Raw genomic sequence first — 23594 nt, 5'->3', positions numbered from 1 at the left:
TATTAATATATAAAAAATATATTTTTTTAATTGTATTACGATATATTTATAAATTATATTATTACATATATTATATATGTCATATATATATATATATATATATATATATATATATATATAATATATATATATATATATATATATATATTAGGGGTGTGAATTGCCTAGTACCTGAAGATTCGATTCGTATCACGATTCACAGGTCACGATTCGATTCGATACCGATTAATCCCGATACGAATTTATAAGTCGATTGTTGCGATTTTTTTCATTCAAATTTAGAAAATACTAATCAGTAAGCTTGTAGAATGTAAGATTTATATGAAAATGTATGATTTATTGATCTGAAATTTCAGTCTTATAGAGGTTGTAATCAGTTTCATGTTTGAACAGCATTAAAATAAAATATTAAGGCTTAATGTTCCGTTCATATAACATTCTTCCATGCTCAAGGTGTGAATCCGAACCCGAAGTCAGACGTTTTGTTGAATATTTTTCCATTAAAAATGGAAGATTAAAAATCGATTCACACACACAAAAAAAAAATAATAATAAAGGCAATGATGATAAGACGTTGAATCAGTAAGACTACCGAATGAACAATTCTGAGCTCTTAAAAAAATAAAATAAAAATAAAAAATCGATTTTTTTTTATTGAATCGATTCGAGAATCGCGCGATGTAGTATCGCGATATATATATATATATATATATATATATATATATCGCCGAATCGATTTTTTTAACACCCCTAATATATATATATATATATATATATATATATATATATATATATATATATATATATATATATATTATATGAATATATTATATGAAATTATTATTTAAAAAAATAATTTAAAATTAAAATGATATATAATTCTTATATTATATCTAAAAATTAATATGAATAACTAATAATAAATGATAATGATTTTTGTTTTGTTTTGGTTGACGAAATGAACACGACTCGCAAGAATCCAATGTGAGGAGAACGCACCGAGGACACGGCGCCCTCCGATCCGAAGCGGTACGCCCCCGAGCTGTTGTAGGTCCCCGAGGAGCGGCGGCAGTCGGGCGACCACCGCTCGCTGCCGGGGTTGGAGAACGGCAGGCTGCCGGCGGCGGACGCCGCACCCCCCTCGTCGTCGTCGTCGTCGTCGTCGTCGTCCCGGTCGTAATCCGAATCCTCGTCGGGCGGGATGAGCTCGCACGGGGGCTCCGGCAGCGGCGGCGGCGGCGGCGGCGAGAGCAGCAGCACGGCGGTGGGCGGCAGGGGCGGGACAGTCACGGCGTCGTTGGCGTACGGGTCCTCCTCGGACGAGTCGTCGCTGGTCCGGATGCCGCTGGTGCGCTGGCCGTCCGAGTGGCCGCGCTCGCTGGGGTTGGGCGAGTCCTTGAACGCCTCGTCGTCCGCCCCCAAGCCTTCGTCCACGTCCTCGTCGTCCGGCCGCCGGCCGCCGGCGCCCAGCGAGCTCTCGATGCTGCGGACGCACTCGTCGATCTCGTCGAAGTTGAGCGAGCGCAGGAAGCGCTGCGCCGCCTGGCAGGCCTCGTCCTCCAGCCGCTTCAGCTCCTGCTCGCGCAGCAGTTGGAGGCGGAGCAACGAGGCCTCCGTCAGCGACAGCTCCTGGCGCTCCTTCTTCATCTGCAGCGACTGGATCTCGCGCTCCAGCCGCAGGATCTCCTCCACCTGCGACGCCTCCTGAGGACGGATGGCGTCCTCCTCCTCCTCCTCCGCCAATGTCTCCGAAGAGTCATCCGACGCGCGGGTGTCGGATGTCTCGCCCGCGGCCTGCGGCGTCTCGTCCAAAGTGTCGGGCGACGGCGGCCGAGGCGGAAGCGGAAGGCGAGCCGCCAGTTCTTCGGCTCGACGCTGCTCCTCGAGCCTCGCCGATGCCTGAAGTGACGATCACACCGTTGTGTCAGGAGCAAGGTTACTCAAGGCAACTCAAACTAACGAAAAAATTCCAACTAAAATTTAAAAAAATAAAATACATTCAAGAACGAAATAAAATGATTTTCATAAAACAAAAACTAACTGAAACTACATATTATGTTTTAAAACTAACGATAATCATAGCAAAAATGTCTCATCATTTCAAACTCATCTTACAACCCTAAAAATAAATGGCCTGCAAAAACAAAAAAACAAAAAATATAGGATGTGTACATTAGGGTTGTAACGATACCGGCGATATCGCAAAAACTGCCACAATATATCGTCGTCAAATGTAGTTTTGAGTATATCTGCTGACAAATGGTTGCCAGACAGCAAATGGGCCCCCAAGGCATAGTTTCGACACCCCTGGTTTAAATGATCAACAATTTGTTTGGAGGGGGGGTGGACATTTTTGCAACTTCTCCCCAGTGGAGTGTATGTTGGTACCTCGAGAGCAAGCTGTTCCTCCTCCAGTCGTCGTCTCTCCCTGTCAAAAGGCAAAAACACAAAAGTCAGCTCATCTGTCAAGGAAATTTTTTCAACGTCAAAGTCGCGTGAAAAAAAATAATCTTTTAACCACGTTAAAACGTTCAAAGTCAAATGAGTTTGACACTGCTCACGTAAAAATTTAGATTTTTTTTGTGTAAAGTTATGCAAATTATCGTTGGGGAATAATCTTGTTGGAAAAAAAAATGTATGAGGAGCAAAATTGTCTTTTGTTTTCACAAGCAAACAAACGAACGTCAGTTAGCAAACGTGAACGCTAGCCAGGCGCTAGCTAGATGATAACGCAGGCGTACCTAACTAATTGACCAAGATGGCCGCCGTTCTGGGCTGGCAGGAGGCCAAGAATCCTGGGTGTACCTAATAAATTGGCCAAGATGGCCGCCGATCTTCGAGATTCTGAGGTGTACCTAATCAATTGGCCAAGATGGCTGCCGCTGTGTGGGCGGTGGTGCGAGAATCCCAGGCGTACCTAATTAATTGGCCAAGATGGCCGCCGCTCTTCCGAGAATCCTAGGTGTACCTAATAAATTGGCCAAGATGGCCGCTGATCTTCGAGATTCTGAGGTGTACCTAATCAATTGGCCAAGATGGCTGCCGCTGTGTGGGCGGTGGTGCGAGAATCCCAGGCGTACCTAATTAATTGGCCAAGATGGCCGCCGCTCTTCCGAGAATCCTAGGTGTACCTAATAAATTGGCCAAGATGGCTGCAGATCTTCGAGACCCCTAGGTGTACATAATCAATTGGCCAAGATGGCCGCCGCTGTGTGGGCAGTGGTGCGAGAATCCCAGGTGTACCTAATTAATTGGCCAAGATGGCCGCCGCTCTTCCGAGAATCCTAGGTGTACCTAATAAATTGGCCAAGATGGCTGCAGATCTTCGAGACCCCTAGGTGTACCTAATCAATTGGCCAAGATGGCCGCCGCTGTGTGGGCAGTGGTACGAGAATCCCAGGCGTACCTAATTAATTGGCCAAGATGGCCGCCGCTCTTCCGAGAATCCTGGGTGTACCTAATAAATTGGCCAAGATGGCCGCCGATCTTCGAGACTCCTAGGTGTACCTAATCAATTGGCAAAGATGGCCGCCGCTCTGGGCAGCTAACCTGATTAATCGATGAAATAATCGATAGATTAATCGATTCTAAAAATTTTCGATCGTGACAGCACTAAAAGCAAGTTCTTTTAGACTAAAAAGGAAAATCTTTCACGGGGTTGAAATGTCAAATTGGGAGGACCGTGTCCCAAAGATTGGCCGATTTGCGCCGTACGGCGGCCAAAGCGCGCCAAGCGAGCGGATTGGACGAAAGGCCAAGCGACCTGTCCTCTTCCTCCTGCCGCCGCCTCCTGGCCCGGCTCTCGTCCAGCATGCGTCCCACCAGTCGTCGGGCCATGTGACCGCGCAGGCGCGTCTGCAGCGTGAGCGCCGCCCGCCGCAGCCGCAGGAACTTGCGGCGCCAGTAGATGGCGCGGTAGTTCTTCTGGACGACCAGCACGCAGCGCAACAGACGTCGGTACTGCTTCCTAACGGACAAAAAGAAGCAAAGATTATTTCGCTCGCATGACATTACATCAATGCTGCTTATAGATTCAGTTGGGTTACAAGGTTGAATCGTAATGAAATCATTTGCTGACAAAAACGTATAAATACGTTCTATTTTAAAAAGACGTATTTATGTTTGTTTGTTTTTTTGGGTTTTTTTTTTTATGCTAGAGCATACAGAAAGCTTTGATGCACCCCCTAAATTGTTATTTATTTTTGTCTCTGTACTGTACTCCTCCTTTTTACGACGCTCGAGTGAATCACCTGGCCAGGTAGCCGGCCACGTGCGCTCGGATAATCATGGCGGCCCGCAGCACCTCCACCTCGCGCTGCTGCTCCAGACGATGCTCCAGACTTTCCCTGAGGAACACCTGAGCACAAAAAAATAAAAATATTTTGGCATCACACAAATTCTTCACCGTCATCCTGCTTATCAAAAGTCTACACACCCTTTTTTGGGGGGGGGGGATGAGACCAAGAGCCTTCATTTGAAAATCGTGTTAATTGAATTTCATATAAATAATGTTTGAGGGAAAGCTTAATAACAAATAAACAGCTGAAATAATGTGGTTGCAAAAGTGCGCACACCCTCTTAGAAGTGCTCGGATTGAGCCAATCACATTGAAACTCACGTTAAACGTTAAACACACAATGTGCCTCTGTTTAAAGTTCAAATGTTCTAGTAGGCTTTTTTTTTGTTTTGTTTTAAGGTTTTGTGTTAACCCGTTCATCCATTCATGCGTCACAGGGAGCCTGGTGGGGGTTAATCCTCTTACACGAAAGAAAGAAAGAAAACACGGCTTAGCGCAAGTGCTTGTCGTCGTGGCGACGGACTACAAGTGACGTCACTCTACAATGGCGCCCCCTTTATTTCATTGTATGGAATGCTTATGAAATAAGATCAAAACAAATAAATGAAGCAAAATTACCACAAGGTACGTTTTGTAGACATCAAAATGAGTTTTGAGGACCAAAATAAACTAAAAATAAAAATAATAATAATAATAATAATAATAATTATAAAAATTATCACTATCCGCCATTTTGGTTAGTCTCGAACGCTTTCAGGTCGGAACTGGGGAAAAAAAAAAAAACAACTCTGATAAATCCGACTTCCGACCGTCCTCGAATGCAGCATTAAACTCAAATCGTTTAAACTGTAGTCTGCTCGCAAGATGGGAGGAGCAAGATGGCCGCCCCTGTCGCTTGCAGCGGCTATTCGGGATGGAACGATATCCAAACGTCACGATACGATATTATCACGATATTGTGGGGAGGTTGGCGATATTTAAAAAAACAGGTCACAATATTGTTAAAAAAAAAAAAAAGCTCATACTTAAAAAAAACAACACAATATTGTGCTTTTGTGCATAACTGCAATATTATATTATTATTATTATTATTATGTTTTATTATTATTATGTTATGTTGTTAATGCACGCACACATTGAGTTTCTCCACATATCGACTTTATCCTTTCATCTGACAATTATTGTAGATTTTCAGCATAGAAGGGCTAAAACATCCCGAATGAAAATTAAATTGCACAGAAAAAACTATCCACCAGAGGGTGCTGGAACTACAGAAATGGAAATCAACCTGACTTTTTTTAACAGATGTGTTGCATTTGAAAATCATTAACATGACGACGAAGATATTGTGGCAGTTTTAATATCACGATATCACGATACTATGCGTATCGTTACATCCCCAGCGGCTATCCAGTCATATATGCAGATCAGCAAGACAAACACAACACGGGAAAATGTTGGGTGATTCACTTCCAACATCACGCAAAACTTTTTGCTGTCAAACATATCAGCAAGCGAAGGAGGTTGCGCAAAAACGACGACGACACGGCTAGCCGCCATTGTTGTTGACAGACCGGCGGTTGGTGTGCCGTCGCGAGAAAATGATGTCATCACTCTACTCTTCTATTTTGATGATCCTTCACAGTGACCTTTCAACCCTGATGATCAAAATCCAACATTTGCAAATCTGCTTCCCGCTTTTGGAATACGACGATCACCACGATTGGCCAATTTTCTCAACCCATGTGACGGCCCAAAGCAGGAAGTGAACCGCGACCGATCAATTGGAAATGATGTCATCGATTTTCGCTTGGCCCCGCCCGCCAACGACAGGCGTCGACCGTCCGCCAGAAGAGCCGATAGCGGCTTACCTTGGTCTTCCCCATCTGCCACTCGGCGGCGCTGTCGTCGTAACGTCGCAGCAGCGCCGCGCAGCGCCCCCTGGCGTCGTCCGCCGTCTGCGCGTCCCGCATCAGAACTCGATATCTTGAGGACGAAGGAGAGACAAAAAAAAAAAAAAAACGTGGGTCGGCGGTGCGAGCGATAAAACGCGGGTGGTCGGTCGTGCGCACTCACCGGCAGCAGAACTCCTGGAAAGGTCGTCGGACGGGAAAGCCGGCGCGTCGGATCTTCACCGTCTCCAGCATGCCCGAGTAGTGCAGCTGGTTGAGAACCACCGCCGGGTCGAAATGCTCAGGCATCTGCACGGACAAACGTGAGACACGTTTGACGGCTTCCGCAGTCCGCGATCCGTTCAAATCATTCCAACTTGAAAAATATTCACTGCATTCACAAATCACATTTCTTTGTTTACCGGGATTTTCAGACAAAATGTGGCCCGAACCGTTGAACATACCCGCACAAATGAGGTATCAAAAGATGCGGCTCGATCTGACTCGGGGGGATATTATTCTTTCAGAATTCCGAGTTACCATGGCGATGCAATTCCCCCCCCCAAAAAAAGAGCCAAAGTGTCCCATAGGAATGAATGCAAAAGGGGGGCAAAGATCCACAAATCAATCACCGAGGGATTGACCTGATGTCAACAGAAAGTGACCCGGAAGTGGCCTAAAATCAACAGGGAGTGACCTGATTTCAACAGGAAGTGACTTGATTTCAACAGGAAGTGACCGGGAAGTGGCCTAAAATCAACAGGGAGTGACCTGATTTCAACAGGAAGTGACTTGATTTCAACAGGAAGTGAGCCGGAAGTGGCCTAAAATCAACAGGTAGTGACCTGATTTCAACAGGAAGTGACTTGATTTCAACAGGAAGTGAGCCGGAAGTGGCCTAAAATCAACAGGAAGTGACCTGATTTAAACAGGAAGTGACCCGGAAGTGGCCTAAAATCAACAGGAAGTGACCTGGAAGTGGCTTAAAATCAACAGGGAGTGACCTGATTTCAACAGGAAGTGACTTGATTTCAACAGGAAGTGAGCTGGAAGTGGCCTAAAATCAACAGGAAGTGACCTGATTTCAACAGGAAGTGACCCGGAAGTGGCCTAAAATCAACAGGAAGTGACTTGATTTCAACAGGAAGTGACCTGGAAGTGGCCTAAAATCAACAGGGAGTGACCTCATTTCAACAGGAAGTGACCTGATTTCAACAGGATGTGACCCGGAAGTGGCCTAAAATCAATAGGAAGTGACCGGATTTCAACAGGAATTGATTTGCTTTCAATAGGAAGAGACCCGGAAGTGACCCTGATTTCAAGAAGAAATGACCCGGAACTGACCTGATTTCAACAGGAAGTGACTTGATTTCAACAGGAAGTGACCTGGAAGTGGCTTAAAATCAACAGGGAGTGACCTGATTTCAACAGGAAGTGACTTGATTTCAACAGGAAGTGAGCTGGAAGTGGCCTAAAATCAACAGGTAGTGATCTGATTTCAACAGGAAGTGACTTGATTTCAACAGGAAGTGAGCTGGAAGTGGCCTAAAATCAACAGGAAGTGACCTGATTTCAACAGGAAGTGACCCGGAAGTGGCCTAAAATCAACAGGAAGTGACTTGATTTCAACAGGAAGTGACCTGGAAGTGGCCTAAAATCAACAGGGAGTGACCTCATTTCAACAGGAAGTGACCTGATTTCAACAGGATGTGACCCGGAAGTGGCCTAAAATCAATAGGAAGTGACCGGATTTCAACAGGAATTGATTTGCTTTCAATAGGAAGAGACCCGGAAGTGACCTGATTTTGACATGAAGTGACCCTGATTTCAAGAAGAAATGACCCGGAACTGACCTGATTTCAACAGGAAGTGACCTGATTTCAACAGGAAGTGACCCAGAAGTGACCTGATTTCGACAGGAAGTGACCCTGATTTCAACAAGAACTGACCCGGAACTGACCTGATTTCAACAGGGAGTTCATTTCAACAGGAAGTGACCTGATTTCTACAGGAAGTGAAGCGGAAGTGGCCTAAAATCAACAGGAGGTGACCTGTTTCAACAGGAAGTGATCTGATTTCAACAGGGTTTGGCAAACTGTTCAGTGCATGCGGATTTCCACCTCGCAAGAGTCGGCAGTCACATCCAAAATTATTTTTTATTCTTTATTTGCAAGAAATTTTTCAGACAAAATGCGGCCCGAACCGTTAAACGTACCGGCACAAATGAGGTATCAAAAGATGCGGCTTAATCTGACTCGACGGGGAATTTTTCTTTTTCAGAATTCCGAGTTACCATGCTCTTTTTGCCATTGTTTTCAACAGGTTGTTGAATAATGAGGAAACTTAGCTATATTCTAATGTTAATTGCTGGCAAAAATTGAAACAGATAAAAATGTACTTTTTTTTCCCTGATAAAAGAAGAGACTTTTTTTTGGGGGGGGGGGGGGGGTAGGTTCCATGTTTTTATAGCAATAGAACACAATATTCTGTGCGAATTGCAAAATCAGTCAAAATCCAGTAAAACAGACGGCGTTCCGAACGAACGTGCGCGGCCTCGCTCAGATTCGAGCGCCATTATTTTCATTGTGTGCTTCTCATCAAGATTTGCGGCGTTGACGCCGAAACGTGCGTCACGTCGCGTTCCGTCAATGGCGGCCATTATGGCCGGGGGGGTGCCTTGGGTTCCCCCCCAATGAGAGGATGCTTTGATTCCCGCTGTCATGCCCCCGTCGACCCCGACCCCCTTTATCGCAGTTCTGCACTATGCTTCAATGTCAGCCTTGAAGAAGCACGGCCTCATTAGCATAAAGCTCATTTGCATACGACCGCCGCACACAAAGACGGCCGCTGTCCGGGAAAAGTCGCATCCTCGCGTCTGATCCGCTTCACTTGCTCACAAAAAAAAAAAAAAGCATCTTTGTCATATAAATGAGCCAAAAAAAAACAAAACAACAGAAATCAGGTAGACTGTAATTCATTTTTTCTGTTAACAAAGGGCAATTAATAGTTATATGATGACTTGGGGGGGGGGGGGGGGGAGCTGAAGTCAGTCAACCCAAAAAAAAGTCTTCAGGAGCCCAGTGAAGAGGACAAAAGGGGGCGTGGCCATGTGCTCCCCAAGTTTCAAAACACAAAACAAGCTGACAAGATGGCTGCCAAGGACCACGTTAGACTTTGTCCACAAATGAACTTTCCAAACGAGCTTTTTTTTTTTTTTTTAGCAATTCAATTTTGCATCCCAAACATTCCAAGTTGCAACGATTCATCGACAACTTCATTGACTACCAAATGAAGCCCAAACTGTTTATGATAATCCAGGCAAACTTGTTTCACTTCAAATTGGCCACAATTAAAAAAAAATTTTTTAATTAAAATTTAAAAAATATTTTTATTTTAAATATATATATTATTATATATTTTTCTTCTTATTATAGTTTATTCTTCTTATTTATATTATTTAAAAAAAAAAAAAAAAAAAAAAAAAAAAAAAAAAGAGTAATCCAGTCAACATTTTGTGACCTTGCTTAACTTCAAATTGGCCAAATTCAAATTATTTTTTTAATCAAAATTAAAAACAATTCTTATTTTACTATTATTATTTATTATTATTATTATTATTGTATATAATTATTATGTTATATTTGATTATTCTTATTTATATTTTATTATCATCATCAAAAAAAAAAAAAGTCATCCATTAGCAAATAAAATAACAACCAACTTGTCTAAAATTTCCACATGCTGTTTTATGAGACATCATTTATTTATTGATTGACTGAATTATTTTTGGATTTTATTAACTGTTCTTATTGCTGCTGGAAATGAAAATTTCCCAGAGGGATCAATAAAGTCAAGTTGAAGTCGAAGTCGAACCAACTGACACCTCATCCATGCAACACGCACACGCACGCACGCACGCACGCGTGTGACCTCACCGTGCATTTTGGCTCGGGAATTCCGCGGCGGCGACGACAAAACCGACGGCAAAGTTCCTTGGGAAGACGCAAGCACGAGTGACTCCAACCAGAAGCTAACAAAGGCTTTGAAAGGCTCCGTGTGTGCGTGTGTGCGTACGTGTAGATGGGAGGGCCGCGGTTGCCGTGGCGACCGCTCGCTCGCCTGCCGAGGCTCGTTTGCTCCGGCCACTTGTAGGACTTGACGTGTGCGCGCGTTCAAAGTGTGAAGGGGGCGGGACTATCGTCAAGCTCAACACAACAACAACAACAAAAAACATTCATATGATTTGAGGCCGCTTGGTCACTTTCAAAACCATTTTTTTTATTTTTATTATTAGAAAAAATATCGGCTAAGTCGACACAAAAATTGGTTGACACAAAAAATGTATGCCTCAAAACACCCGACTAATCAATTAAAAAAACACCCGACTAATCAATATAGTAGGACAATCAAACAATTCGAAAATAGTTTGTTAGTGACACTTATTATTAATAATTAATGACGTTTATTTTATGAAGACACTGATGATTTTTCATCATTAGAAAGCAGGTAAATATATTTACCTGCTTTCATATTGTTTACCTCACTACTTCCATAAGATTCTTCCGTTGTTTACATTTTTAAATGATAAATTGATCACTCATACACGGAAGCGTATTGCATTTACTTTTTTAAAAATGTGTTTGTAATTCTTTTAGCTTGATTTTCAAATTATGTTTTACAGAACTATATTTTTTCCTTATTTTTCTGAATTTTCTTTTAGTTAAAAAAAAAAAAAAAAAGTCCTGCTTTTTGAAAATGAAGTTTTTTGTTTTTATTATACTTTTTTCAGTTTTTTTTTTTTTTTTAATAATTTTTTCTGTTCCAAAAAAAATCCAAAAGAGAAACGACATATTCCAAAAAAACTAAAAAAATATTCTTATAATTTTTCCGTTTTTTTTTTATATATATTTTAATGACAACATATAATGGAAAAAATATATATGAAAACCAGAAAAAAAATATACCAAAAAAAAAATAAACTACATAAATACATAATTTAATTTAAAAATTATTCCAAAAAAAACAAAAAACAAAAAAAAACTATCCAATTAGATTTTAAAAAAACTTCAAAAAGAAATATTAATTAGGTGAATGCAAGTGCTTAAACACTTTTAAAAAAAATGTAACAATGTACTGGCATATTTTCCAAAGAAGCTACTCAGGTGGTCCTCGAGGACGACCTGTTACCCACACATCAAACAAACCACTTGTTCTTCATTGGATGAATCGTGCAAATATCATTCAAATCTGATTTGGAGCACAATTATGAAAATCGTGACATAGGCCGTGTCCAAATGTGCATAGCGGCCTACTGAGGGGTCACGACCTTTTTGTCAGAGAGTCCGGGGAGCAAAAAATGGCGGCTCGACATTCCTGCACGCTTGCCATCAACATTGGAAGCAAACGTCCCAATTTTGGATTTGATGGACGGACGCAAGCCGCCTCTCGATGTGGCTTTTGGCGCATCTTGCGTTCAACTCACCTTGTGCGTGTTTGGCTTGATGCATCGTATGAAGAAGGGGTCGGCGCTGCTCAGCGTCGACATCAGAGAGTGCAAAGAGTCCTGCAAGAAAGAAAAGCAACAACGCAAACGGAAAAATGGAGTGAAACTAAAACTCGCTAAAAAACTCAAAAATTCCAAAAACGAAAATGCTTGTTCAAAAACGAAAACTTAACTGAAATTGTGATTTACAAAACTAAAACTATAATGACAGCAAAATGTCCTTGGTTTTAGTTTTTGGTCATTCATTTTAATGCATGAGCCTTTTGGGGATGATTTTAAGTACATTTATTTTGATGTTAACTGGAATTGAAGCTGTATGACACAGAAGTGACGTCATCGAGCCGCAGACAATGGAAAAGCACCAAAAGATGACAGATACACGTAAAAAATAATAATAATAATAATATTACTGAAACTAAAACTAAGCATTTATTAAATAACTAAAACGAATAAAAACTAACAAATCCAAATAATTTAAACTAACTCATTAAAAAAAGAAAGAAAACAAAACACAAAACTAAATCAAAACAAACTCAAATGAAAAATTCTAAAAAACTAATACTGAAACTAACTAAAACTAAGCTTTTATTAAATACATTAAAACTAATAAAAACTAACAGAACCATCCTGAAAATTAAGTAAAATTAACTCAATTAAAAAATGAAAAGAAAAAAAAAACTCAAAACGACATCAAAACAAACTCAAATGAAAAATTCCAAAAAACTAATACTGAAACTAACTAAAACTAAACTAAAACTAAGCATTTATGAAATAAATAAAACTTATAAAAACTAACAAAACCACCCTGAAAACTAATTAAAACTAACTCAATTAAAAAAAAAAGAAAAAAAACTCAAAACTAAATCAAAACAAACTCAAATGAAAAATTGCAAAAAACTAATACTGAAACTAACTAAAAGTAAACTAAACCTAAGCATTTATTAAATAAATAAAACTAATAAAAACTAACAGAACCATGCTGACAACGAATTAAAACTAATTCAATTAAAAAATGAAAAAAAAAAATCAAAACAACATCAAAACTAAGTCAAATGAAAAATAAATAAAAAAAATATACTGAAACTAACTAAAACTAAACTAAAACTAAGCATTTATTAATTAAATAAATAAAACTAATAATAACTAACAGAACCACCCTGACAACTAAGTAAAACTAACTCAATTAAAAAAAAAGAAAAAAAAAAAGAAAAAAGAAATCAAAACAAGCTCAAATGAAAAATTCCTAAAAAAAACTAATACTGAAACTAACTAAAACTAATCATTTATTTTTTAATATTACGCACAATATACATTTAAAAAAAATATTTAAAAAAAATAAAACTAATACTAAAACCAATTAAAACTAAGCATTTACTAAATATATTAAAACTACTAAAAAGCAAACAGAAGCACCCTGAAAACTAATTAAATAAAAAAAATCCAAATCAAAAACTCCAAAGAAAGTGAAGTGTGAAATTTCCAAAGGATAATAATAACAACCTTAAAGTGTGAGCTGACGGTGGGCCTCCGATGCTTGCAGCTGCTCTTCAGCGTGTCCTGATTGTTGCGACTCGGCACGTGTTCGAAAAGGTCGTAGACGAAATCCAACCTGCGGGAACGTCACAAATAACATTTCGCAAATGATAACAACATTTTTGGAAAAATACAAATGGACTGAGATGATTTGCTTTTAGAAATGCAGATTGCTCCACAAACTGACACCTTGAGTGGAAATACATTCCTTCGTTTTTTTTGTTTTTTTTATTCTGGATTTAGGTTTGGGGAAAAAAAAAAAAAAAAAAGTAATTTGTACCAACTTTCCGTTAAATTTTTTTTAATAATAATAATAAAAAATGTGCATGTTAATGGGTAAGATTTCATGATGGGCTTTATACATCATTTTTCACCAAGAACATTTTCAACTACAAGAACAAAAAATAAATACATTAAAATGGATCTTTTAGGGAAACAAATTAATGGCAAAAAATTGGCATTTGCCAGAATAATCAAAAAAAAAGAATCACTTAAGAAAATGATTTCTATTTAATGGGGAAAAAAAAAGTTGTGATGTGCTCAATCAGTGTTTGTTTTTCATATATATATTTTCATTAATATTATATATATATGTATATAATATATAATACATGTAATATTATTTATCACCCTACTGCCCAGAGCCAGCTGAGATAGGCGCCAGCACCCCCCGCGACCCTTGTGAGGAATAAGCGGCCAAGAAAATGGACGGATGGATGGATTATTTCTCATTATTTTAAATTTTTAAATACATTTTTTTTTTTTATTATTAAAAATGCACACAAGAGAAAAATTGATAGTTTTTAAGAGAAATAAGTTGTGATGTGTTCAATCATAAAAATATAATAACAAATAAATAATAATAATAATAATAATAATACATAATTAAATATATTTCTTTATTTTATATTATTATTATTATTATTATTTTTAAAAATTAATCTATTTTTTTATAATAAAAAAAATGCAAAAAATTTTTTTCAAGCGAAAATGTCAGTTGGCTAACAAAACAAAACAAGTTCTAAATAGTTTTGGATCAGTTTTGAAATGTTGATATTTTCAACTGTGGGCATGTGAAGCCCTTTGAGACTCTCGTGTGACGAAGGGCCAGAGAAAGAAAGAAAAAACTCGCATCAAATGTTCCTATTGACAGAAAAAAAGTTGAATCCTTTTGAGAAAATGAAAACTGTACGATTGTTCAGAAAGGTGAATGCGTTTTGTTTTGTGACCTGCTGTCGCGGAGCATGTTGAGGACGTCGTCCCGGAACGTGTCGCGGTTCTTCTCCAGCGTTCCCCTCACGTCGTACACCACCTGAACGCAGCGTTTGCTTGCTTGGATCGGATCGGACGTCAATCGATCATCACAAATATGGATGACGGCGTCCCGTTACCTGGCCTGCGTAGTGCTTCACGCCAAAGTAGTGAACGGCCACGCGAGGCTTCACGTAAAACGGATTTTTCTGCAACGCATCGATAACAGAAACGTACAGAAACGTGTTGTTCTTGGAATCAATACGTTGATAGATTTTTCATTTTCAATGACAAAAACAAAATAGCACAATTGGATCTTTTAGGGAAACAAATGTTCATTTTCAAGAAAAAAATGTCATGTCCCAGAATAAAAAAATAAAATAAAAATATTGTGAGAAAAAGAATCACTTTAATTTAATGGGGGGGGGAAAGAAGTCTTTTTTTTTGTTTTTTAATACATTTCAAAAATATTATTTATATTAATAATATAATAAAAAAATAAAATATATAATAAAATAAGAATAAATAATATAAATAAATACATGTCTATATAATACAATAAATAAATAAAATAATAATAATAAATAAAATTATATATATAGATACATAATTAAATATAATTAATTAATGAAATATAATTCAGAAAAATATAAAACAATATTATTATAATACAAAATTTAAATATAATAATAATAATAATAATAATAAATATATATCTATATATTACAATAAATACATAAAAATAATAATAATAAAATACATATATAATAAAAAATAATAATTAAATACATTAACTCATTCACTCCCAAAAACGTATACGTTTTTTAGGTTTTTGTTTGCTAGAGTTTTTGTATGAAGGCTTTGATGCAGTTTCTGACCTGAAGTGGTCGCTTAAAGTGATAGTAGTTATTACAAAAAAAAAAAGAAAAAAAAAAAAGTGTGCTTCATCTGTTTCATAACACTTTTTTTTTGTAATAATTACCATCGCTTTCAGCTTCCACTTCAGAAACTGCATCAAAGCCTTCATACAAAAACTCTAGCAAACAAAAACCTAAAAAACGTATAAATACGTCTTTGGGAGTGAATGAGTTAATAGTGAACGGCAACATGGGGATTTTTCTGGAACACAAAACAGATAAATGGCATTAAAAAAAAAATCAATTAAAAAAAAAAACAGATGAATAAATGTGAAGTCGGGGAGACGTCACAATTTTTACATCTCGATATATTTCTTGGCATCGATACATCACGTATAAACACAATGAGGACGATACGAATGCATGTCACTTCCATATTTTCAACCAGTTGCAATTATAAGCAATCAAATGGAGAGTGAGTTGAAGAAAAGACGTATTTTATGACGCATATATGTGACGGACGGTACTGTATGTATCAAACGCGTTTTTTTTGTTTTGTTTTTTCTTCTTACCGAGTGCTGAGCGTGCAGTTTGGCCAGCAGCGTGTCGTCCGTGGCTTTGGGGAAGTGACTCTCCTCGTTCATCAGCGCCAGCAGGCCCAGTTTCTATGGAAACGGGTCACGCGAGGTCACGTGAGGTCACGTGAGGTCACGTGACCTCACGTCTCCAAAACTCACCTTCTCTATCAAGTCCAAACACTCGCCGTTGTCCATCCAGTCGATGTTGGTCCACGCCAGACCTTCCCTGCAGGAGGTCAAGGGTCACAACTAGCTTCGCATAAATACATGAATAATTAAATGACTAAAAGTGAAAATAAAAATGGATATAAAAAATATATATCATTTGAAAATTGCATATAAAAAAAAAAAACTAAATCTAAATGGAATAAAAAGAGCAATACATAAATACGTTTGTATTTAATCTTTGAATATATATATCTGTTTTTATTTTCACTTTTAGTTGGCAGACAGACAAAACTGCCAAAATTCAAAAATAAATACATGACTAAATAAATGAATAATTAAATGACTAAAAGTGAAAATAAAAATGGATATAAAAAAAATCCCAAATCATGTTAAAAAAATATATAAATGGAAATAAAAAGAGCAAAAAAAAACCCAACATATATACATAAATACATTTGTATTTAATTTTTGAATTATATATATATTTTTATATGTTTTTTTTATTATCATTTTTAGTATAAATGACTGAATAAATAAATAACAAAATAATTACATGATTAAATAAATAATTTATGAAATAAATAAATAAAGATTTAAAAGTGAAAATAAAAACAGATATAAAAAAAAATGTAATTCAAAAATTAAATCTAAATGTATTTATGTATATATTTTTTGCTCTTTTTATTTCCATTGATATTTATTTTTTATATATATATAATTTATAATTATACTTTTTTATATCCATTTCTATTTTCACTTTTAATCATTGATTTATTTATTTTGTCATTTATTTTTTTGAATTTTGCCACTTTTGGTCCTTCATATTTAAAAGGAGCAACGGTGGCGCCTCGTTTTTTTTTGCAGCGTGAGTAAGTCGTGTCCAATGGCGAGCTTTTCTGCTCTGTCGCCCTCTAGTGGTCATTGTTGCTCATTCTTCTTGCCTGTTTATCAAATTTGGCAGCTTTGTGCGACTGTTTGACGACAAAAAAAAAAAGCATCGCGTCCATTATTTTTTCCTTCTGTCTTTTTAAAAAAAAAATTTTTACTCAGTTTGTTTTAATCCGTCTTGAAAGCAAGTTTGTTAGTTTTTATTTGCTTTTTATTCTGCAGAAAATGTTTTCTTTTAGTTTATTTTCAAATAGGGATGTCCCCATCACACTTTTTTTTTTTTACACACCGAGTCCGAGTCACTTCTTTTTAAAAATCGTCCGATTCCGAGTTCCGATCCGATGCCTCGACATTTTATTAAGAGTTTTTTTTTTTTTTTTTTTTAAATGGTGAGGGGAGCGATACTTGCGTAGGTGTATCGAGAATCTACCGGGAGACAAAAAAAACAAAAAAATCACAATTTAGCGCGATATTGATATATCGTTAAAAAATATATCGGATAAAAAAAATGTAACGTCACAACAAACAAAATTATTTATTTTTTCCCAAAACCAGTTTCGGTTTCTTTTCAAAACTAAGTGGGGGGAGAAAAAAAAAAAAAAAAAAAAGTATCCGATTTGTTATTTTGAAGCAAAAAGATCTTACTTGTTGTACTCGAGTTGCTCGAGGGAGAAAATGTGCTTGTTGAAATATTCCTGCAGCTTCTCGTTTGCATAGTTGATGTTGAACTGCTCAAAGTGGTTCACCTGGAAAACAAAAACGTTCATCGAGATTGCCGGCAAACGCGCGTCAGGTGCGAAAAACAAACAAAAAACAAACGGCGGCCTTACCTGAAAGTTCTCAAATCCGAAGATGTCGAGAATGCTGATGGACTTGAAGTCGTCCTTCCCTCGGATGCGATCGTTCAGCTGGCGGATGATCCAGTTGAAACACTGCGAATAAAGTGCCATGGCCATCGAGTCCCTCGAGTCCACCGCCTGCGTGACAACAACAAATAAATAAATACTTTCATCCATTCATTTTTTCCCCTTCGATTTTATTTCAGTTGTTTATTTTTTTGACATTGTTTTTTTTTAATGTAACTTGTTTTCAAAATTGCACAGAAAGGCACATCGAAATAAAATGCATTATTATTATTATTATCATCATCATCATTATTATTATTATTATTATTATTAATATTAATAATAATAATAATAATAACATCATCATTATTATTATTATTATTATTATTATTATTATTACCCTACATAAGTGTATCTTGAAGAAAAAAAAGTTTTGCGGATAGATTTGGGGTTTTTTTGTGTGTATTTTTTTTATGTTGTGATTTTCTGATTTTTTTTTTCTGTCATAAAAAAATTATACCGAAAAACAAGGGGGAAAAATATTCAGAATAACAGGAAGAAAAATTACTAATAAAAATGGTAAGGTCGATTATTAAAAAAATAAATAAATAAATAAATAAAACAACGGGAAAAAATATTTTTAAAAAACAGGGGAAAAAAATAGTGTTTTTATTATTTTACTACATATTTTTTTCTGTCAGAAAAGATAAAATTACAAAAAACAGGGGGGAAATTACTCAGAAAATAAAATATCCAGAAAAACAGGAAGAAAAATTACTAATAAAGGGGGGGTTATTAAAAAAAAAAAAAAGAAAACAAAAACTGAAAAAAAAAATTACTCCAAAAACTGAAACAAAACAAAAACGGGAAAAAATTATTCTTTTACTGAATATTTTTTTTCTATCATAAAAGTGGGGGGTGGGGGCGGGGAGGGAATTACTCTGAGAAAAAAAAAAATATAAATATATTTTATCTTTTATGACACAAAAAATATACAGTAAACCTGCAATTAATTTTTTTAGAGAAACAGAAAAATAAAAATAAAAAATAGACAAAAAAAAAACAAAGCTCCCCCCCTTAATCAGAGCAAATCAGAATCGACGTGTGCCATTTAAAAGTGCTGATTGCGCGCTTAAGGCTTTGCTTGTTCTGGCCTCACTCTCTTTTGGCGTTCCACAGGGCTCCATCTTGGGCACCCTGCTCTTTTCATTGGATTTGCTGCCTCCGGGTTCCATCTTAATTGACATTTCATGCCACTTGTGCCGTGACTATCGAATGTTTTTAGAATCGATTAATCTAGGGATTATTCAACCGATTAATCAACTAATCGGATTCATTTGAATTTTGCATTAAAGTGTACTAAGAAAGCATTTTTTTTACAGAAATCAAAAGATTTGGACCATTTTAAATACAAAAAGATGGCTCCATATTAATATAGTTGTCGATTAATTTGATAATCGATTACTTGTCGCTGAAACGCTTCATTTCGACATTGCTCTCGTTGCACTGACCTGCTCGATGGTGAGGGGGGTGGAGATCTCCTCCCCCCGGAGGATCATGGACCGGTGCGTGAGAACCTCGGCCAGCTGATCCGGATTCAGGCCCAGAAGCTCGGCCGTGCGACTCAGAGCTGTCAATCAAAACACGGACGGCCAATCATGACGTCGATACATTTTTGAGGAAGGAGGAGGAGGAGGAGCGTCGGAAAGCCCACCGGACTTGGACGCGATCTGCGCCCCGCCGGCCGTCATGAAGTCGACGTTGCCGGCGTGCAGGATCCCCGCCAGGAGTCGCAAGATCTCGCCGATGTTCTCCTCCGTGAACTGCATGCGCCGCATGGCATTCTGGGACAAAAAAAAACAAGATGAAATGTATGTAATAGGTTTGTTTTTTGTTAATGTTTTAAGTGTCCCAAAGACGTATTTATACGTTTTTTGCTTTGTTTTGTTTTTTGTTTTATGCTAGAGCATACAGAAGGCTTTGATGCAGCCTCTCAACTGCAAAAAACGGTCGACAAAATGGTAGTCATTTCAAAAACGGCCAGCTGGTGGCTTGTTTTCTAGGTTTGGTCATGTGACATTCACAAACTGAGCTGTGATTGGTCACCCGAGCCCTTGTGATGTCATTTTCAGTCGACAGCAAGTTGCAAAATGTCTTTTTAAAGGTACTAATTGTACATGAAAAATAATGAAAATATCAAATGTGTTATAGGCAAAATGTTTGACTGCCAAAAGTAAAGTAATTCAGCAATTTATTTGAGGTTAAAACGATACACTAAACAGTTAAAAGGAGTGCGATTCATGCTGAGGTAATGTTTCGACCACTAGATGGCACTAGTGTTTCATGTTGGACATTTTTCATTTTAAATGAAGCAACTCGTGAGGAATTTCTTTGAATTTTCGATTGAATGAAAGACTGCAGCTTGTAAAGCGAAACTCATCGACCAGAGCATTTTGATGACGATGATGATGATGACGATGATGATGATGTGACGCGCTCACCAGAACCTCTTGAAAAGTGCCGGTGTCGTCGATTGTGTTGTCGGCGCTGGAGCGGGTCAAGTAGTGATACGTGCAAGACGGGCTCAGGCCCAAACGCTCTGCAAAAAAAAAAATACAAAATTGGAATTCAGCGATTTTTCGGGCTACCACTAGAGGGAGCACGAAGAGAATCATGATGCTAATAGGCTAGCGGCATGTTAGCATGCAGCGTGGACCGACCGCACTGCTGCTGGTCGGTGCCTGCCAGCAGAGCGTAGAAGATGTGATAGTTCCTCTCGCCCGCGTTCTGCCGGACCACTCGATTCTGCGGGAAAAAAAACAAACAAACGTCACACTCAAGCATGTAGCTAATCGCCGTTAGCTTGACATTTAGGTCCGTCAGATAGTCAAGCTGCTTCCACCCAATTGTTTCCAATTTTTTATGTGTACGTGGTGGTATACGCTAGGAGTGTGCCAAAAAAAAAATAAAAAAAATCGATTCTCATAAGAATCCCGATTCGGAAAATAAATAAACAAATAAGAATCGCGATTCTCATTTAGTACTAGGAGTGTGACGATATATCGATATCGCGATAAATCGTGATACTTTGTCTGCGCAAGTATCGCGATATTTGTAGTCGGGATGTCACGATATGGGGCGATATCGTGATATGAAAACCGCCACAATATCGTCGTCGTCATGTTCACAATATTTAAAAAGGAACACATCTGTTAATTTGAAAAAGTCAGGTTGATTTCCATTTGTGCAGTTCTAGCACCCTCTAGTGGCTAGTTTATTAGTGCAATTTAATTTTCATTGGGGATGTTTTTGCCTTCTATGTTTGAAATCTATGATAATTTTCAGATGAAGGGGAACCCAATTTGTGCTTGCATTAGCAAGTAAGTGCCTCAATATTCTTATTAGAGATTTTAGGTAGTTTATATGCATTGCTGTTAAGTACAAAAGCACAATATTGTACTTTTGTAAGTAAAAACTTTTTTTTTTTTACAATGTGATCTTTTTTAAATATCGCCACAATATCGCGATAATTATTGTATCGTGATGTTTGGATATCGTGACATCCCTAATTTGTAGTTAATATACAGCCATCATAACAGCTCCATTGTTCATTACTTATTGAACAGTTACTTGGCGGGCCACTAGGGGGAGCAGCTCAGTTTCGTCGCTATCGTGCGACATTGCTTTGGGACGACAAGCGTACGCGTGACACAAATTGACACAAAATTGCATTTTCCTTTTTTGCTGATACGCTTCAAAATCCAACCAGTCTAAAAACTTTTCTGGCGAATTTTGGGCCCTTTTCTGGCGTTTCCATTCACTTTTATTTTTGCATTTCATGATAATTGGAATAAAAATGGTTGTATGGAAGCCAGCGCTTGTCTGTTTGATACAAAAGATTGTTTACTTGTTCTTAAATCAGTTGAACTTCTTCACATCAGAGCAACATTTCAGCGCATAACGCAAACAAATTCAAATCTGGAAACTTTGGACTACTAGCTTGACTTTTTTTTACATGACAGAATGCAGCTTGAATATGAAATATGAATATTCTTCACCTTCTCCAAGAGGTCTGACGTCGAAAGAAGTTTCAGTCAAGGTTGATGAAAAGTCACGCTGGATTTTTTTTGGGAGGTTTTGTTTACAAACTACATCCAAACACTACATTACATTGTATTGTATTCACTTGAGAAAAAAAAAACAAAAACAAAAAAAAAAACAAAAACAAAAAAAAAAACGGTTTTTTTGAGTACTTTTTTTCTGTTTTTGGGAATATTTTTCATATAAAAAAATATTCAGAATTTTTTTTGACTAATTTTTTTTGGGGGGGGAGCTTTGTTTTTTCTGTTTTTTGGTATATTTTTCACATAAAAAATATTCAGAAAACAAGGAAAAAAATATTCTGAAAAACAAGGGGTAAAAACATTATCCAAAAAAACTGAAAAAAAAAATTACTGTTGGTGCTCTGTTTTATGGAATAATTGTTTTTTTCTGTTTATTTGAATAATGTTTTTTCCCTTTTTTCTGAATATTTTTTTACCCCTGTTTTTCTGAGTAATTTTTCCTCCTGTTTTTCTGAATATTTTTTATGACAGAGAAAAATATTCAGTAAAACAGAAAAAAACATTCAGAAAAACAGAAAAAAATATTAAAAAAAATACCCCCCCCCCCCCCCCCCCCAAAAAAATAGTAAGAAAAACAGGATGTCTTTTTTTCTTCAAGTGAATGCAATACTATTAGCAAAAAAACATTAGCTGCTAGTTAGCTTAGCAAGTTTCCCAACAACCACCAGACTGGAAAATACAAACACAAACGGACGCAACTTGATGAACGCTCCCTGAACAAAGAAACACATTTGACAACACAGGACAAAATGACATTTTGCCATCAATTGTTATGAACGAAAATGGCTAATTTAGCTTCTCTTTTGGTCCTGTGTGACTAACTTTTACAAAATGATTCAAACTGACACAAATGTTTCTTTGAAATAAATAAAGATAAAGTCACTCAACAACAGTTAAGAAATTAAAAAAATAAAATAAAAAAAATAATCAACAACATCTTATGTATAACAGCTGTTAGCCATTAGCATGTTAGCCAGCTAACCCTCTTAGCATCCGACCATTTTGTTGATCAGGTCAAAAAACAAAACAGTCAACATCCACAGTAAATTGGATAAACGTTCCGCTCGCTTCATAATTAGCATTAGCTTTGTTTTTGTTTTGTTGTAAAGTGAGGATACAGTCGACGATGCGTCCTCCCTGGATGTTCCCCTTGTGGTTGAAATGCAGCTGGACAAACTTGCCAAAGCGGCTGGAGTTGTTGTTGTACACCGTCTTGGCGTTTCCGAACGCCTCCATGATGGGACTGGCAGCAAAAAAAAAAACCCACAAAAACCGACGAGAATGAAAACTATTTGTTTTGGAAACAAAGCAAAACAAAAGAAGCAAGCAAAGGCGCACCCGCTCTCGAGCAGCGCCTCCTCGACGTGCGACGTCCTCCGCTCGCGCGACATTTCCAGCGAGTGTTGGCTCATGGCCGACAGGAACTTGACAATCAGTTTGGTGCTTTCCGTCTTGCCGGCGCCGCTCTCGCCGCTAGAGCAGGAAGCAACAACAACAGCACCAAAACATTGAGAGGAAGGACGACGTGAAATGACGCCCACAAATTGATCCTGGCTGACGCCATGTTCAGAAAAATCAAACGTTACTGGTGTGCCCATCTGATATCCGTCTTAGGATCTTTCCATCTATTATCGAGCCATCTATCCATCCATCCGTCT

General features: G+C 37.6%; 1 protein-coding gene across 2 annotated transcripts in view; it reads right to left on the bottom strand.

Moving 5' to 3' along the window:
* myo10 (myosin X) overlaps nucleotides 1-23594 on the bottom strand; it is a 71773-nt gene that overhangs the window by 14694 nt on the left and 33485 nt on the right. For both annotated transcript variants that reach the window (XM_077511878.1, XM_077511870.1), the window contains 21 exons: nucleotides 23275-23409; nucleotides 23055-23179; nucleotides 21871-21884; nucleotides 20533-20617; nucleotides 20314-20411; nucleotides 19527-19656; nucleotides 19324-19442; nucleotides 17798-17944; nucleotides 17613-17713; nucleotides 16071-16137; nucleotides 15906-15998; nucleotides 14617-14685; nucleotides 14455-14537; nucleotides 13193-13301; nucleotides 11672-11752; nucleotides 6374-6498; nucleotides 6169-6283; nucleotides 4251-4357; nucleotides 3764-3967; nucleotides 2389-2428; nucleotides 1000-1899 (listed from right to left, as the gene is read on the bottom strand). In XM_077511878.1, the coding sequence (XP_077368004.1) occupies nucleotides 1000-1899; nucleotides 2389-2428; nucleotides 3764-3967; nucleotides 4251-4357; nucleotides 6169-6283; nucleotides 6374-6498; nucleotides 11672-11752; nucleotides 13193-13301; nucleotides 14455-14537; nucleotides 14617-14685; nucleotides 15906-15998; nucleotides 16071-16137; nucleotides 17613-17713; nucleotides 17798-17944; nucleotides 19324-19442; nucleotides 19527-19656; nucleotides 20314-20411; nucleotides 20533-20617; nucleotides 21871-21884; nucleotides 23055-23179; nucleotides 23275-23409 (2947 nt within the window). The remainder of the gene's footprint in view (nucleotides 1-999; nucleotides 1900-2388; nucleotides 2429-3763; nucleotides 3968-4250; nucleotides 4358-6168; nucleotides 6284-6373; nucleotides 6499-11671; nucleotides 11753-13192; nucleotides 13302-14454; nucleotides 14538-14616; nucleotides 14686-15905; nucleotides 15999-16070; nucleotides 16138-17612; nucleotides 17714-17797; nucleotides 17945-19323; nucleotides 19443-19526; nucleotides 19657-20313; nucleotides 20412-20532; nucleotides 20618-21870; nucleotides 21885-23054; nucleotides 23180-23274; nucleotides 23410-23594) is intronic.

The sequence above is a fragment of the Festucalex cinctus genome, chromosome 1, assembly GCF_051991245.1.
Source record: "Festucalex cinctus isolate MCC-2025b chromosome 1, RoL_Fcin_1.0, whole genome shotgun sequence".
NCBI classification, from domain to species: Eukaryota; Metazoa; Chordata; class Actinopteri; order Syngnathiformes; family Syngnathidae; genus Festucalex; species Festucalex cinctus.
Note: the sequence above shows the minus strand (reverse complement) of the source record. Positions and strands in the feature narration are given on the sequence as shown.